At 35.2% G+C, this 12,488-nt stretch overlaps 1 protein-coding gene across 1 annotated transcript; it reads right to left on the bottom strand.

Moving 5' to 3' along the window:
• Positions 1 to 2,849: 2,849 nt before the first annotated feature.
• Positions 2,850 to 5,293, bottom strand: LOC113701520 (7-deoxyloganic acid hydroxylase-like). The gene is made up of 5 exons (XM_027222227.2): positions 4,960 to 5,293; positions 4,616 to 4,839; positions 4,233 to 4,477; positions 3,721 to 4,102; positions 2,850 to 3,438 (listed from the first exon to the last, which is right to left on the bottom strand). Exons 1-5 carry the CDS (start codon positions 5,234 to 5,236, stop codon positions 3,013 to 3,015), a joined length of 1,554 nt encoding a protein of 517 aa, XP_027078028.1. The 5' UTR covers positions 5,237 to 5,293; the 3' UTR covers positions 2,850 to 3,012.
• Positions 5,294 to 12,488: the final 7,195 nt, after the last annotated feature.

Here is a 12,488-nt window from a genome sequence, read left to right as displayed (position 1 = left end):
CCAATTTACATTCATTTTTGCCGTGAAAAAAAAGTAGGATTTGACTTTTTTGCACATAAAAAATAACTACATGTAGGTCATGCAATGATTTTAGGCTAAGAAATGGGAAAAATTTTAGATTGGGTCCAAATTTTACTAAAATTAACATTTTAAAAGTGATTGATGAAAAAAATCATTTGATGAAATGTGATGGAAGCTTTGAGTGATTTTTCCTCTTTTTCTTGAATTGTGATTTTTTTCTTGTTTGAAGTCTTTTGTTTGTGGTAGTTAGAAGAAATTATAGTGGTCAATATTTACTCTTTTTTCATTTTTCATGGCATGGAGAATGTTTTTAGGATATGCAAAATTTTTTTAGAAGATATTATTTTTTTTTCAATTTATACGCTCAAAATTGTTAAGTTTAAGTTTTATATGCTGATGATGAGGATAAAATGAAATAAGTTGGGGACTGGGAACATCTTTGTCGCATCGGTCATTGCTGGTCATCACTAATGATGATTTTCAGAATTTCTTTTGTATTTTTGCTAGGAATAAGAAAAGTGAACTGATAATCCGTTCAATTGAACCATTGAACTGAGAAAATCGAAAACCAGTAATAACTCAATCATAGATTGGAATTCTATCATCATCCAAGTGTCTGGGAGATATAAGGCCCAAAGACAATTACACAGCATACCTTGGCAAGAGAATTGTACATTTCTCTCTTTTGGGATCCTAAGAGGTTGGGAAGACTTTCAATCAACGAAAATATTTTTATAACTTATTTTATCCTATTTAGAAGAGGGGGAACTAACTTATGGAAGGAAGCCACAGAAGCGGCAAGCCACAAATAGTGAATCCTTGACCTCCCCCACAATTAAAACTTAAGATCTTGGTGATGACCAACAGATCAAATGGATGTTAGCCGAGAGGACTTTCAATCGATAGACCGCATTCATGAGAAAGTTATTCCATGTGTCATTGAACTAACAGGTGTTAAATTTCAAAAGTCAAGTCACATCCCTAAGGTTGTAATTATCCGTTTGTATCCTTCCACTATCTTGAATGTGGAGAAACGAACAAATCCAGAGTTCCCTTAATCAATGGACTAACTTTTGATTTAATGGAAAGTGAAAGTTTTCAAAACCACAACAAAAAAAGGGTAAAAAAAAGCATCACATTCTCAAGAAAGATTGGACGTCTACTCAAATTTTCAGACCAAGATGATAGCAACTTTAATGCCGTTGAAGTCAAGACTCATTTGTAAGTAGAACTATCAATGGGTCGAGTCAGCGGGAACTTGTGAGGAGAACTATCTATGAGCGTATTAGGTTTGAAGTAAATGTGTTTCGAGTTTGAATTTTATTAGATTCAAACTTGATATAGGTTCACCCATTTAATCTACATTTATATATATAATTACATATTATATTCATATTTTAATATATATATATATCTAAATATATAATACTAATATTTTATACTTATGAGTTATGTGTCAAAATATATTAATACATATAAAAATATTAAATATACAAAATTATGCCAAAAGATTCAGAAGGACGAATCTTAATACGAGCAAATTGAGAACTTTTGAAATATGTAGTGACTATTTATCATATTTTATTACTATTTTTCATGTATTTTGAACTAATTGGATATATTATTATTAGAAAATTCTTGATTTATAAACTTTTTAATGAATTGTTACTGGTTTGTGTATAGTTTTAATGTTATGGTCTTGTGGATATTAAATTAGCTTTAGAACGTAATAGTTATAATAATTTTATTAAAAAATTAAAAAATAATAAATGAATTTGAATTAAATCCGAATTAGACTCATAATCCAAATATTTTATGAGTCAAGTATGAGATTCATATTTATCATTTCAAAACTCATAACCCCAAACTCATATGAATCGAATCTAGACTTATTAAAGCCAGACTCAATTGGTGATTGACAAGCCTACTTGTGAGAAGAAACCTACCTAGCAGCATTAATATCATGTTGGGTATGCATCTTTTGTTGTAGACATGATATAAATGCCGCTTGGTTAGCCTGCAATTTGCAAGACAATTTTTTCAAACAAGTCATGTAAATAATAGGGAAAATGACATGTTTCATCCCTCACATTTCATAAAAATATTCTTTTCGTCCCTCACTTTTAAAATGAAGCAATTTCATCCCTGACATTTAAAAATTAAAGCTATTACATCCCTGAACCTAATTTTCAATCTGAATCAAACCATCCAATAATCCAATAATAAATTTCGGAGATAGAATTGATAGGTCACTCGGTCAATTTCATCATATTCACATGACATTTATCAAACCAAAAAAATAAATATTATAACATAAAGGCCATTATTTGTTTTGGAATAGTCGGGTTTTTCTTTTGGGTAAATCTTTTCATGCATCGTTAGTATATTCGTTTGCGAGTCGAAATGTGTATCATAAATACAAAATTTGGTGTTTAAATTTAAATTGAAACGATATGGTAGGTACATAAAACTATCAGTGTATACAATGACAATGTAGGAATTCAAGTTGAGTAATATTCAAGTTGAGTTAACCAAGTGATCTACCAATTATACCTCCAAAATTTGTAATCAGGTTGATAGGTGGTTTGATTCAGATTGAAAATTGGGTTCAAGGATGTAATAGCTTTAATTTTTAAATGTCAGGGATGAAATTGCTTCATTTTAAAAGTGAGGGACGAAAAGAATATTTTTGTGAAATGTAAGGGATGAAACAGGTCATTTTCCCTAAATAATAACACTCTTTCAAAATCGTACAAGAGGCATTCAAATAAAGACACAGGATATAGCACTCACACAAACTTCAATGTTTATTAAAGAACGAACTGTTGTAATCTTTCTCCTTAATGCCGTCATCAAGACAATGAAAGTCCATTAATCTCCTTACATACTTGGACAATAATGCTTGAACCCAGGCATTTATTAGGTCTAGCTTAATGTAGCCTGTTCAAAGAAGCTAGAGATAATTTTAGTCGCTAGATGGACATCCTTTTTCTAGAGTTTGCGCAAGATTAAATGAACACCATATTGAGGATTTGTAGTGATACGATTAATCGGTGCATGGACATAGGATGGAGAGAGCTCAAGGGCAAAACTTCGTAGAATTAGCGACATCGCCATTTTTGCCTCCAAGAGTACAAAGTTATCCGCAATGCAGACTCGTACCCCCAAGGTGAAGGGGAAGTAGGCGCCTTGGGCTTTTGTTGCCTTTGATATCCCCTCGGCGAATCTCTCTGGCTTGAATTCCAGAACATCATCACCCCAGTATTCAGGGTCATAGTGGACCAATACTTGTGGCATTTGAAATTCCACTCCTTCTGGAATGAAATCCTCCCCAAGTGTTGTGTCTTCAGCACTAACTCTTGAGACCTCGGGTACTAGGCAATATAATCGTAGAACCTCGTTCAAGATCATTGTTACCTGCAAACGAGTGGAGTATGATGAATGGCTAGAAAAAATGACTACACATAACGAATTAATCATTGCAAAGTTTCATGAGAGTATTTCTCACAAGTGTCCAAAATCTTGTTAAAACTCTGGGATTCTAGGATTCAGCTAATTCTTAGGATCGAATACTCATTGTATTCAAGTGATCAGGACAGTTTGTTGACGTCTTCAAGAATATAAAGCATGCAGTATTATGAGTTGTGTTTTGTATGATGAAGATTGAAGAACCTGAGTGGAATAGATTTACAGTCTTACAGTTTTTAGGCCGTTTAGACCATCATAGGTCGGCATTTTGTCCCCAAAAACTTGAAAAATTTCTTCCCTAGCACGTTGCTGCCAATCAGGGAATCTACTCAGGAGGAACATCGTCCACACAATCAGGTTTGTGCCGGTTTCCTGCCCGCCAAAAAAGAACAGTCTGCTCTCAGTTATGACATCTTGATCAGTCAGTACCTCGCCTTTGTTGTTGCCCTTTAGCGCATTCAAGTTGGATTCCACCAATATACCCAAGAAGTCATCACCAGATGCTTCTCCTGCTATTATTGCCTTTCTCTTTTGGTCAATGATTACTTGTACTCTACCTCTTAGTTCTCTGTCCAATGCTCTTAACCTACTGTTTCTCTTGGTTGGCAGAAACCTTGAACCAGCAAATTGAACAACACAATTATATTTACCCAACAGAAAAAAAAAAGAAAAGATAATGATCGAGTGCAAATTATAATGGATCTGCTTTTAACAAATTGGTCAGCAGCGATGTTGAATTTTACCTCAATCCTGGAATGTAAGTTGAACTAATGGCGTCCATAGTAAGGGCGGCAATTTCGTTAATTATCTCCAGGATTCTCTGTGCTTCTGCAAACCTAGTCCCAAAGAGTGTTCTTGAGAGCATCTCTCCTGTTAAATCCTTAATTTCTCGCCACACTTCCACCTCCATTGAACCCTTCCCGGATACCATACTCTCCCATCTGCTCAAGATCTCCACGCAGCTGATATGAAATGCAGGCAGCATAAGCTAAAAAACAGGACAAAAAACGATAATCGTTAGAGCTCTTTGAACATAATTCGGCTAATAACAAGCAATTAATCACACTTGAAATTGTTGGTTATGATCAAGCATGCATCAAGCATAAATGTTCAATAGTATGAAAACCTTTAATTTCTCAACGTGGAAAGCACGGCCGAGGATCCTTCTGCGCTTGACCCATGGCTCCCCTTCTAAGGCGCCGAGTCCAGAGAAAAGGATTCTGGCAATTGGATCATAATTTTGGAAATTTTTGTGAAACACGCTGTACCTATTCATGACTTCTTTGATTAGTTCTGGATCTGTCACAATCACTCTTGGAAATCTTCCATTCCAATAGAAACATTTTTTTCCTGCAAATGCATGAGTTCAAGACTATTTTTTTCCCATTCATGAAGTAAAAATAAATAAATAAGTAAAATTAAAACTAAAAAATAATAAGTTCATGGTGTTTCATATCTCAGATTACAAACCATGAGTTTGGACAGTGTTGATAAGATGGGGCATGGTGCGTTTTACTATATTTTCATTAAGTCCAATAGGCTTGGATAGAGCTTCCCCGATCAACTTTTTCTCATACGGGTCTCCTCGGAGCCTATAGGGACTGCCTTTGTAGCCTTGTTTCCTGAGACATTTCTCAAGCCTCTTTGGCTTCAACCAATACATCTCCAACAAATTATAAAAGCAGTAAATGACATAGCCTAACAATCCCAGGACGGGAACAAGCATGTAGCTCGTGGAAACTTCCATTCTCCTTGTTTCAGCAAGGACGGGGGACTGTTTTAGCTTGCTTTCTTGGGTGAGAAAGCAAAAAAGATGTATTGAAAAGGGAAAGTGGAAGCAAAGATGGATGAATTTGCTTATGGCTGTGGGACTACTTATAGATGTGTCTCAGTGAACCAAGAATCGTGAGTTTTTCAAATCTACAAGCCTAATATTTTGTGCAAAGAAATTAAAGAAATAAATTAACAAATAAAATAAGAAGTGTTGTTCGTAATTTTCTAATGAAAAGATAAAATAGCACTACTTCACTTTGTTGGTCAAATATTATAGTTGGCACATCTTGATTTTCAAGTCTGCTATTGGCATTTTGGAGACTAATTCTCGATGAAGTAAGAAATATTATTTATTTTCAAGTCTGCTATTCGCCGTTTAGACCAAAAATTTATTTTTAAAAAAGTCTGCTATTGGCATTATGGAGACTAATTCTTGATGGAGGAAGACATGCTGTCCTAGCTTGGGGTAAGATGGATTTGGTTCATCTCCGGTGAATTCCCTCTCTATTTTTCGTAGTGCACACATAGATACATGACACGTATCTTCATTTATTAACAAAGATTACTGAATTTTTCTTTAAAACCTCTCGCCCCCACCCCTAACTGTCAGACATGATATTTAAATCCTGAATTTCGTAGCAGAAAAGAACTTAAAAGTCATTTCCCGACCATTGACCATATGATTGGAGAATTTGCTTGTAAATATGTAAATATGTAAATAATATATCTTCTTGTAGCTGATCTGTTCACCTCTTTGTACAAATATTTTTGTTCAATCTTTTGCTTAAAAAAGGTGGCAAGAATGCGTACAAAATTCACAAGACAATTAACCCACAGTCATTGAAACAAATTAAAAGAAAATCTTAACACGTGCATGCACGTGATAACCCTCACCCTACAATGGAAGACCCTAATTTAAAGAGGGAATGCAGTTATTCCCTAAATACACGAGATAACCATGTGAGGCATTCCAATTCATTGACGCAGCCAGTGGTCATATTTTAAAACAAGGGATAATATCAGAAACCTCCCTTGAGGTTTCTCTTAATATCACTTGGCACTCTTGAAATTTTAGAAACATCACTTACCTCCCCTAATAATTGTACAAAGACTATATTAACTCTCACTTGACACATAATTCACAACATATCAAATAAATGGAGCTCAAAAATTAAAAATAAGAAACGAAAGTCACTTTCTTCTTTTTTTTCCTTTTCTCTATCCTACTCTCTTACTCATATTTTTTGGATGACCATGCAATATTTTATTTGTAAATTATAATAAATTAAATTTTGTATATCTTTTACTTTTTATGATTGTGATAAAGTAGGGTGTGATTTATTTGCTTATTTTGAGTTGATTTTAATAAATTGGTACAATTTAATGGTTTGAGCAAGGTTTGAGAAGATGTTGGAAAAAAATATAAATCTATAAGAAATTGATTTTGAGCATATAGAATTAAATTGATGCAAGTGTATTTCAATTAAATATATTTTTTGTTTTTTAAATTTATATTTTTATGGGGTATGGTATTGTGATGTGATAGTACTACAAGAGATTGTTTTTGAGGTGATGGTTTTTTTTTAAATAAACAAAGTGGTTTAGAAATATTTTTATATAGCAAGCGTAAGGCCAGTTTAGGATTTTTAAAAATTATGTTACACACATAACAAAAGTAAGGGAGATAAGTAATATTTTTAAAACTTTAGGGGTGCCAAGTGATGCTAAAAGAAACCTTAGAGGAGGTTTCTGATATTATCCCTTCCATAGGTCGGTTGAAATTGCTTGTCCCTAGGAGAGAGAGTGAGAGACTCCTCAGCCTGTCTCAAAAAATGCTCGGGACTATAACCCCACAATTCCTTAATTCCATTAAAGGGTTTAGTTGTGCTATTAACATCTAACAAATATAAAAGAGCCAGATATTTATCTATTTAAAGAAAGCATCTTTTGGTTGGTGTAGTCCACGTTCTAAATTTCTAATAAGAAGATGGAATACATATGGCTGCTGATTATGTGTAACTATCGGAAAATAAAACATGCTAGCACACATTGAATTGTTTTTACCTATGTTGATCGATTTATTATTCTGCTACTCAAAATAGTTTTCAACATCTTTTGAACAACTCCAGTTTTGCACTCTTAAACTTGTACCACTTCTTCACTTTACACGTTAAACTTCAATTTTGGACACTTTGCACCCTAAACTCTCAATTTTGGACACTTTACAAACTCTCAAATTTGTCCCATTTAATTCCAATCAGTGACAATGTTAGCAAAATTAAGAAAATAAAGGATGGTGTAGATTAATGACAATATATTTTTTTTGGTTCTAGCTATGACCCCTTGACTCTATTTTATTACTTTGAGGATGTTGTCATTGATTTCTATGATCTCAATTATGAATATTATTAACAAAATTAACGACATAAAAAGCAATGTAAATTAATGACAATATATAGTTTTATTCTAGTTATGATATCTTGACTTCTTTTGATCACTTTCAATACATCATCGTTGATTTGTAGGGGGTGCTTAACGCCAATAATTTTGCTAATGTTATCATTGATTGGAGTTAAATACGTCAAACTTGCAAACTTAGGGTGCAAAATTGTCCAATTGAGAGTTAAAAATACAAAATATTCAAAATTGAAGTTTTTAAGTGTAAAGTGAAAACGTGATATAAGTTTAGAGGTGCGAAGTGGAGTTAGTCCAAATCTTTTATGGGTCTTTGCTCATTTTAACCATCCAACATCTGCAACGATCAGCCTGTAAAGCTACCTGATTTTGCTGATCGCTACATTTTCCGACACCTTTCAATGGATTTGTCATCTTTTTTCCTTTCCAAGGTTACGTATAGGAATAAGTATTCCAAAAATAGTAATACAAACAAGCACTAGCTTTTTTATCTTCCCACCTGACTTCTGGGCAAATGATTTTCATCCAGAGGAGTACTATCTCAACGTTTTCTCAATCAACCTTTGTCAACATTCTTTTTTTCAGCAATCCTTATTTAGGTCTAGTCCTCAGTTTCTCTGTTGTCCGTTAATACTCCAAGTCCTTATAGCTGCATTGATTGTTCATTTTTGGATGTTGCAATTCAATTCCCCTCACATGTTTGTCTGTTGAAATCAATTTTCATTCCTAGTTTTTTTTTTTTTGGTAGACTAGGAATGAAAATTAACCTAGCGTCTACCACATGATCACTCATTTTTTTTTTTTACATTTCAGGACATTTTTTTGTCCCGACTTATTTTAAAGTTTACCCTTTAAATGACCTCTCAATCTGCCACCGGCCGAGCCCTTTAATAGAATATAACCTTATCTCGATTTCATGAGACATATGCTATCTTCCTATTGCATGTACCTTTCCATGCCATCTTCAGTCTTTTTCTATGTAAATTTCAGTCTTTCGATCTGTGCGCTAAAGTCCACCATTTTTTATTTAATAAGAAAAAGTATGGATAGTTCAGGATTAAAGAAAGGATATATGCTACATCTAAAATTTAAAATAAGCCAAATTGTGGAAAGGCCACGCAGCATTTAAGATACATAAAATTATACTTGGTGAGGTACCATGAATCAAGTCCAATGGAAGGATATGCAATGTCTGAGTTAATTTCACTTTGCATCTTTTAACTATATCCGAATTACTACTTTGGTCCCTAAATTTTAAAGTGAGGTACTTTAGTTTCTAAAGTATAAATTTGTTCCTAGGGATGGCAACGGGTCCCCCGCCCCCCGCCCCGTTGCCTATTAATTCCCCTTGACCCCCGCCCCGTCCCCCGCCTCTCACTCCCCCCGCCCCGCCCCGCTTCCCCCGCGGGGTTAATAAAATTTTCCTCGCGGGGTTAATAAAATTTTATTATAGTTAAATTTTAATAAATAATCAAGTACTAAAATATCAACACATCATCAAGTTATTATTTATTATAATTTTACAATTGAAACTCATAAAAACAATCAAACAAAAGTTATTTGAATACAATCCAACATGATGAAATATATACAACTAAAATAGTCAAGTTTTCACTTTTGGTACAAATACAATCACTAATTCATTATTGTGTTTGTGCTTTTTTTTGAGAAAAAAGTGTTATTCTATTAAGTGTAATTAGAAATTTAGTATAAATGTATTAGTAAATTTAGTATAACTAATTAATAAATTCTATTAGTAGACATGTCTAATTATTCATATAATTGATAGTATCAATTATATTACATACACTAATATACATTATATAATACATCTAACTAATAATATCATTATCATAAGTTTATAACTAATTAAATTACATATTATATATAATTATATATTTATTTATTTATATATATATACTTTTTTTTGCGGGTGGCGGGGCGGGGGACGGGTGGCGGGGTGGGGGATGGGGCGCCCCCTGCCCCGTTTCTAAACGGGGGGAAAAAATTCCCCCCGCCCCCGCCCCGAGAGCCCCCCACGGATCGGTTGCCCGCGAGCACTCGCCTCCATTGTCATCCCTATTTGTTCCTCTTAAGTAAAAGGGTAAAATACATAAAATCCCCCTGTGCTTAAGGAAATTGACACGAAACTTCCTCATTGTTTAGAAACACCCACTTAACCCCCCTGTACTTTGGACTTCTTTGAATTTTACCTGCTAACCGGCTGGGAAGCCGGTAATAACATGAAATACCAAAAATACCCTCATATATAATATGTGAAAAGTTACAGATGCAGTAGAGGACTTCTGAAAATCGCGTAGAAAGAAACCCTAAACCTACAACCAAGAAGAAGCACCATTATGCATAGCGGTGTGAGTTACGGTGAAGATCAGTGGGGCTTGAGCTACATTTCATAAAATGAGAGATAAACCCTAAACCTACAGCCAAGAAGAAGGTGTTTGTGTTGCAGATCGGCGGGATATATAGTGAACATCGATCGGCGTTATAGTGTAGATCGGTCGGCGTTTCTGTGTAGATCGGTCGGCGTTGCTGTGCAGATTGGTCGTGAGTCGCAACGCATTGGACTTATCTATTAACCAGGTAAAATACATATCCACAACGCATTGTGCGAATTTTTTTTTTAATTCTGTAAATATGCAAATTTTCAGTTTTGGCTTGGTCAGAAGCTTTCCCGACAATCTTCGGACAATGTTTGTGGAAAAATTTTGTTTAAAATTGCTAAATACGCAAAAAGTCTGGGTTTGGCTTAGTCAGAAGCTTTTCTGACAATCTTTGGGGGAAATTTTTTTAAAAATTGCAATATACTGCAAAAAGTATGGGTCTTTTTGGAGTAATCAGGTCTACTGTGGTCCATACTGGTATTGATTATGATTTTTATCATTCTAGATAGGTGTGTTAATGTTGATTATTTACTTTTTTGGAGTAATCAGGACTACTGTGGTCCATACTGGCATTGATTATGATTTTTATTCTTATAGATAAGTGTGTTAATGTTGATTATTTATTTTTTTGGAGTAATCAGAACTACTGTGGTCCATACTGGTATTGATTATGATTTTTATCCTTCTAGATAAGTATGTTAATGTTGATTTTTTGGGTTAGGTGCATAAGAATGGGAGATAATCCGTGGCAGACCATAGACATACATATGCATTATGGTGGATATTTCAAATGGAAACCGAGAATTAGATACACTTGCGAACACGTGAGGGTATTTTGTGGACGGGACCCTGATGAATTATCTGTATTTGCGTTTGAAAAAATATACCAAACAATTGAGCACGGCGTAGCAAATGTGAATTTCTGGTACTCTATTCCCTTTCATGACCTTGATGTTGGTGTAGTTCCCATCAAGGATGATGTCGACATCGAATTATTGACAACATGTTATAAGGGGCTTCCAGAAATGCACATATATGCTGAGAGAGGGCCTGATCCAATTGAAATTGTGTCCCCGGAAGGAAAATTACTGTACAAGAGAGTGACTGGTGATGGCCTACTTGCACTTCCGTATCATGATGGCTGGCAGGCTGAGATTGGTTCGTCCTCAACTGTTAAAGGCAGGGATGACATTGACCCTTTAGTAATTGGGAGGGAGGACAATAATGACAATCCATACATTAGAGATAGAGCAAAGGAGATCTGTGAAGAAGAGTCACCACAAATACAGGTTGATCCAATTTCAGTGGGACCCCAACACGTGAACAAGTCCAAGAGAACGAAGACAACAAATGATAAAAAAGCTAAGTTGCAAAGAGTTAAGTTAAGTGCAAGGAAGTCAGTCAGGCGATTATTTGAAGACAAAGAAGAAGGTGATACATCATCAGAGCTCCGGCAGTCTCCTACAAGGAAGGCAGCAGAACAAACAACACAGGCAGAAAGAGATCCAATAGAAGAGCAGACTGATTGTAGCGGAGAACCAACCACACAGGCAGAGAGAGAAGGCGGAGAAGAAAGCGAAGTCATACCAGATTATTCAAATCTTCCTGACTGGCTAAGAGAAACAGTAGAACTGCCTGAAGATGATGACATATTTGCAGGTTTACATGGTCAAGAATCAGCACAGGCATCTGTAAATGTTGGATCTGCAAATTCGGTTGGTATTGGGTCTGAGCAGCAACAAGAATGTAAGCAAGGAAAAGATACAAAGCAAGCTGATTTAGATGAACATCAACAGCAACAAGAAAATCAGCAACCAAAAGCTACAAAACAACCTGATTTGGGACAACATGAACAGCAAACCCAATCCAAGTACCAACATGAAGTGGGAAGTCAGCCAACATCAGGGAGGGATGATAGATGTCATGCGACTGAGCAGGAAGAGGACTGGAACGAGGCAGTAGAGGATGATGAAAATCTGTTTGACAGAGGAATAGGAACTGATGACGAAAGCATCCCTGTCTACAGTTACTTCAATGCGGATGAGGAATTTAGGAAAGAGCATTTTGAACTAAAGGTTGGTCATAAATTTACTAGCTTCTATAAATTTAGAGAGACTTTGGTGGAATGGGAAATTAGGGAGGGATATGAGCACAACTACATCAGAAATGAAGGCTCTCGAATCACAGCTAAATGTGCAAAGGGGTGTAGTTGGAGAATTCATGCAAGCACAATCCAGAAAACAAAGACATTTATGATCAAGACTCTTAAGGGAGAGCATCATTGTGGCAGGGATTACAGCAATCGACATGCCACTTCAACATATCTGAGTAATAAATTTCAAGCCAAAGTGAGGGATGATCCTAGGTACAGTATTCCTGGCATAGTGAATGAGACAAGAAGACTGTTTA

The sequence above is a fragment of the Coffea arabica genome, chromosome 7e, assembly GCF_036785885.1.
Source record: "Coffea arabica cultivar ET-39 chromosome 7e, Coffea Arabica ET-39 HiFi, whole genome shotgun sequence".
Taxonomy (NCBI): domain Eukaryota; kingdom Viridiplantae; phylum Streptophyta; class Magnoliopsida; order Gentianales; family Rubiaceae; genus Coffea; species Coffea arabica.
The sequence above is the reverse complement of the archived record's forward strand: the minus strand, read 5'-3'. Positions and strand labels throughout refer to the sequence as shown.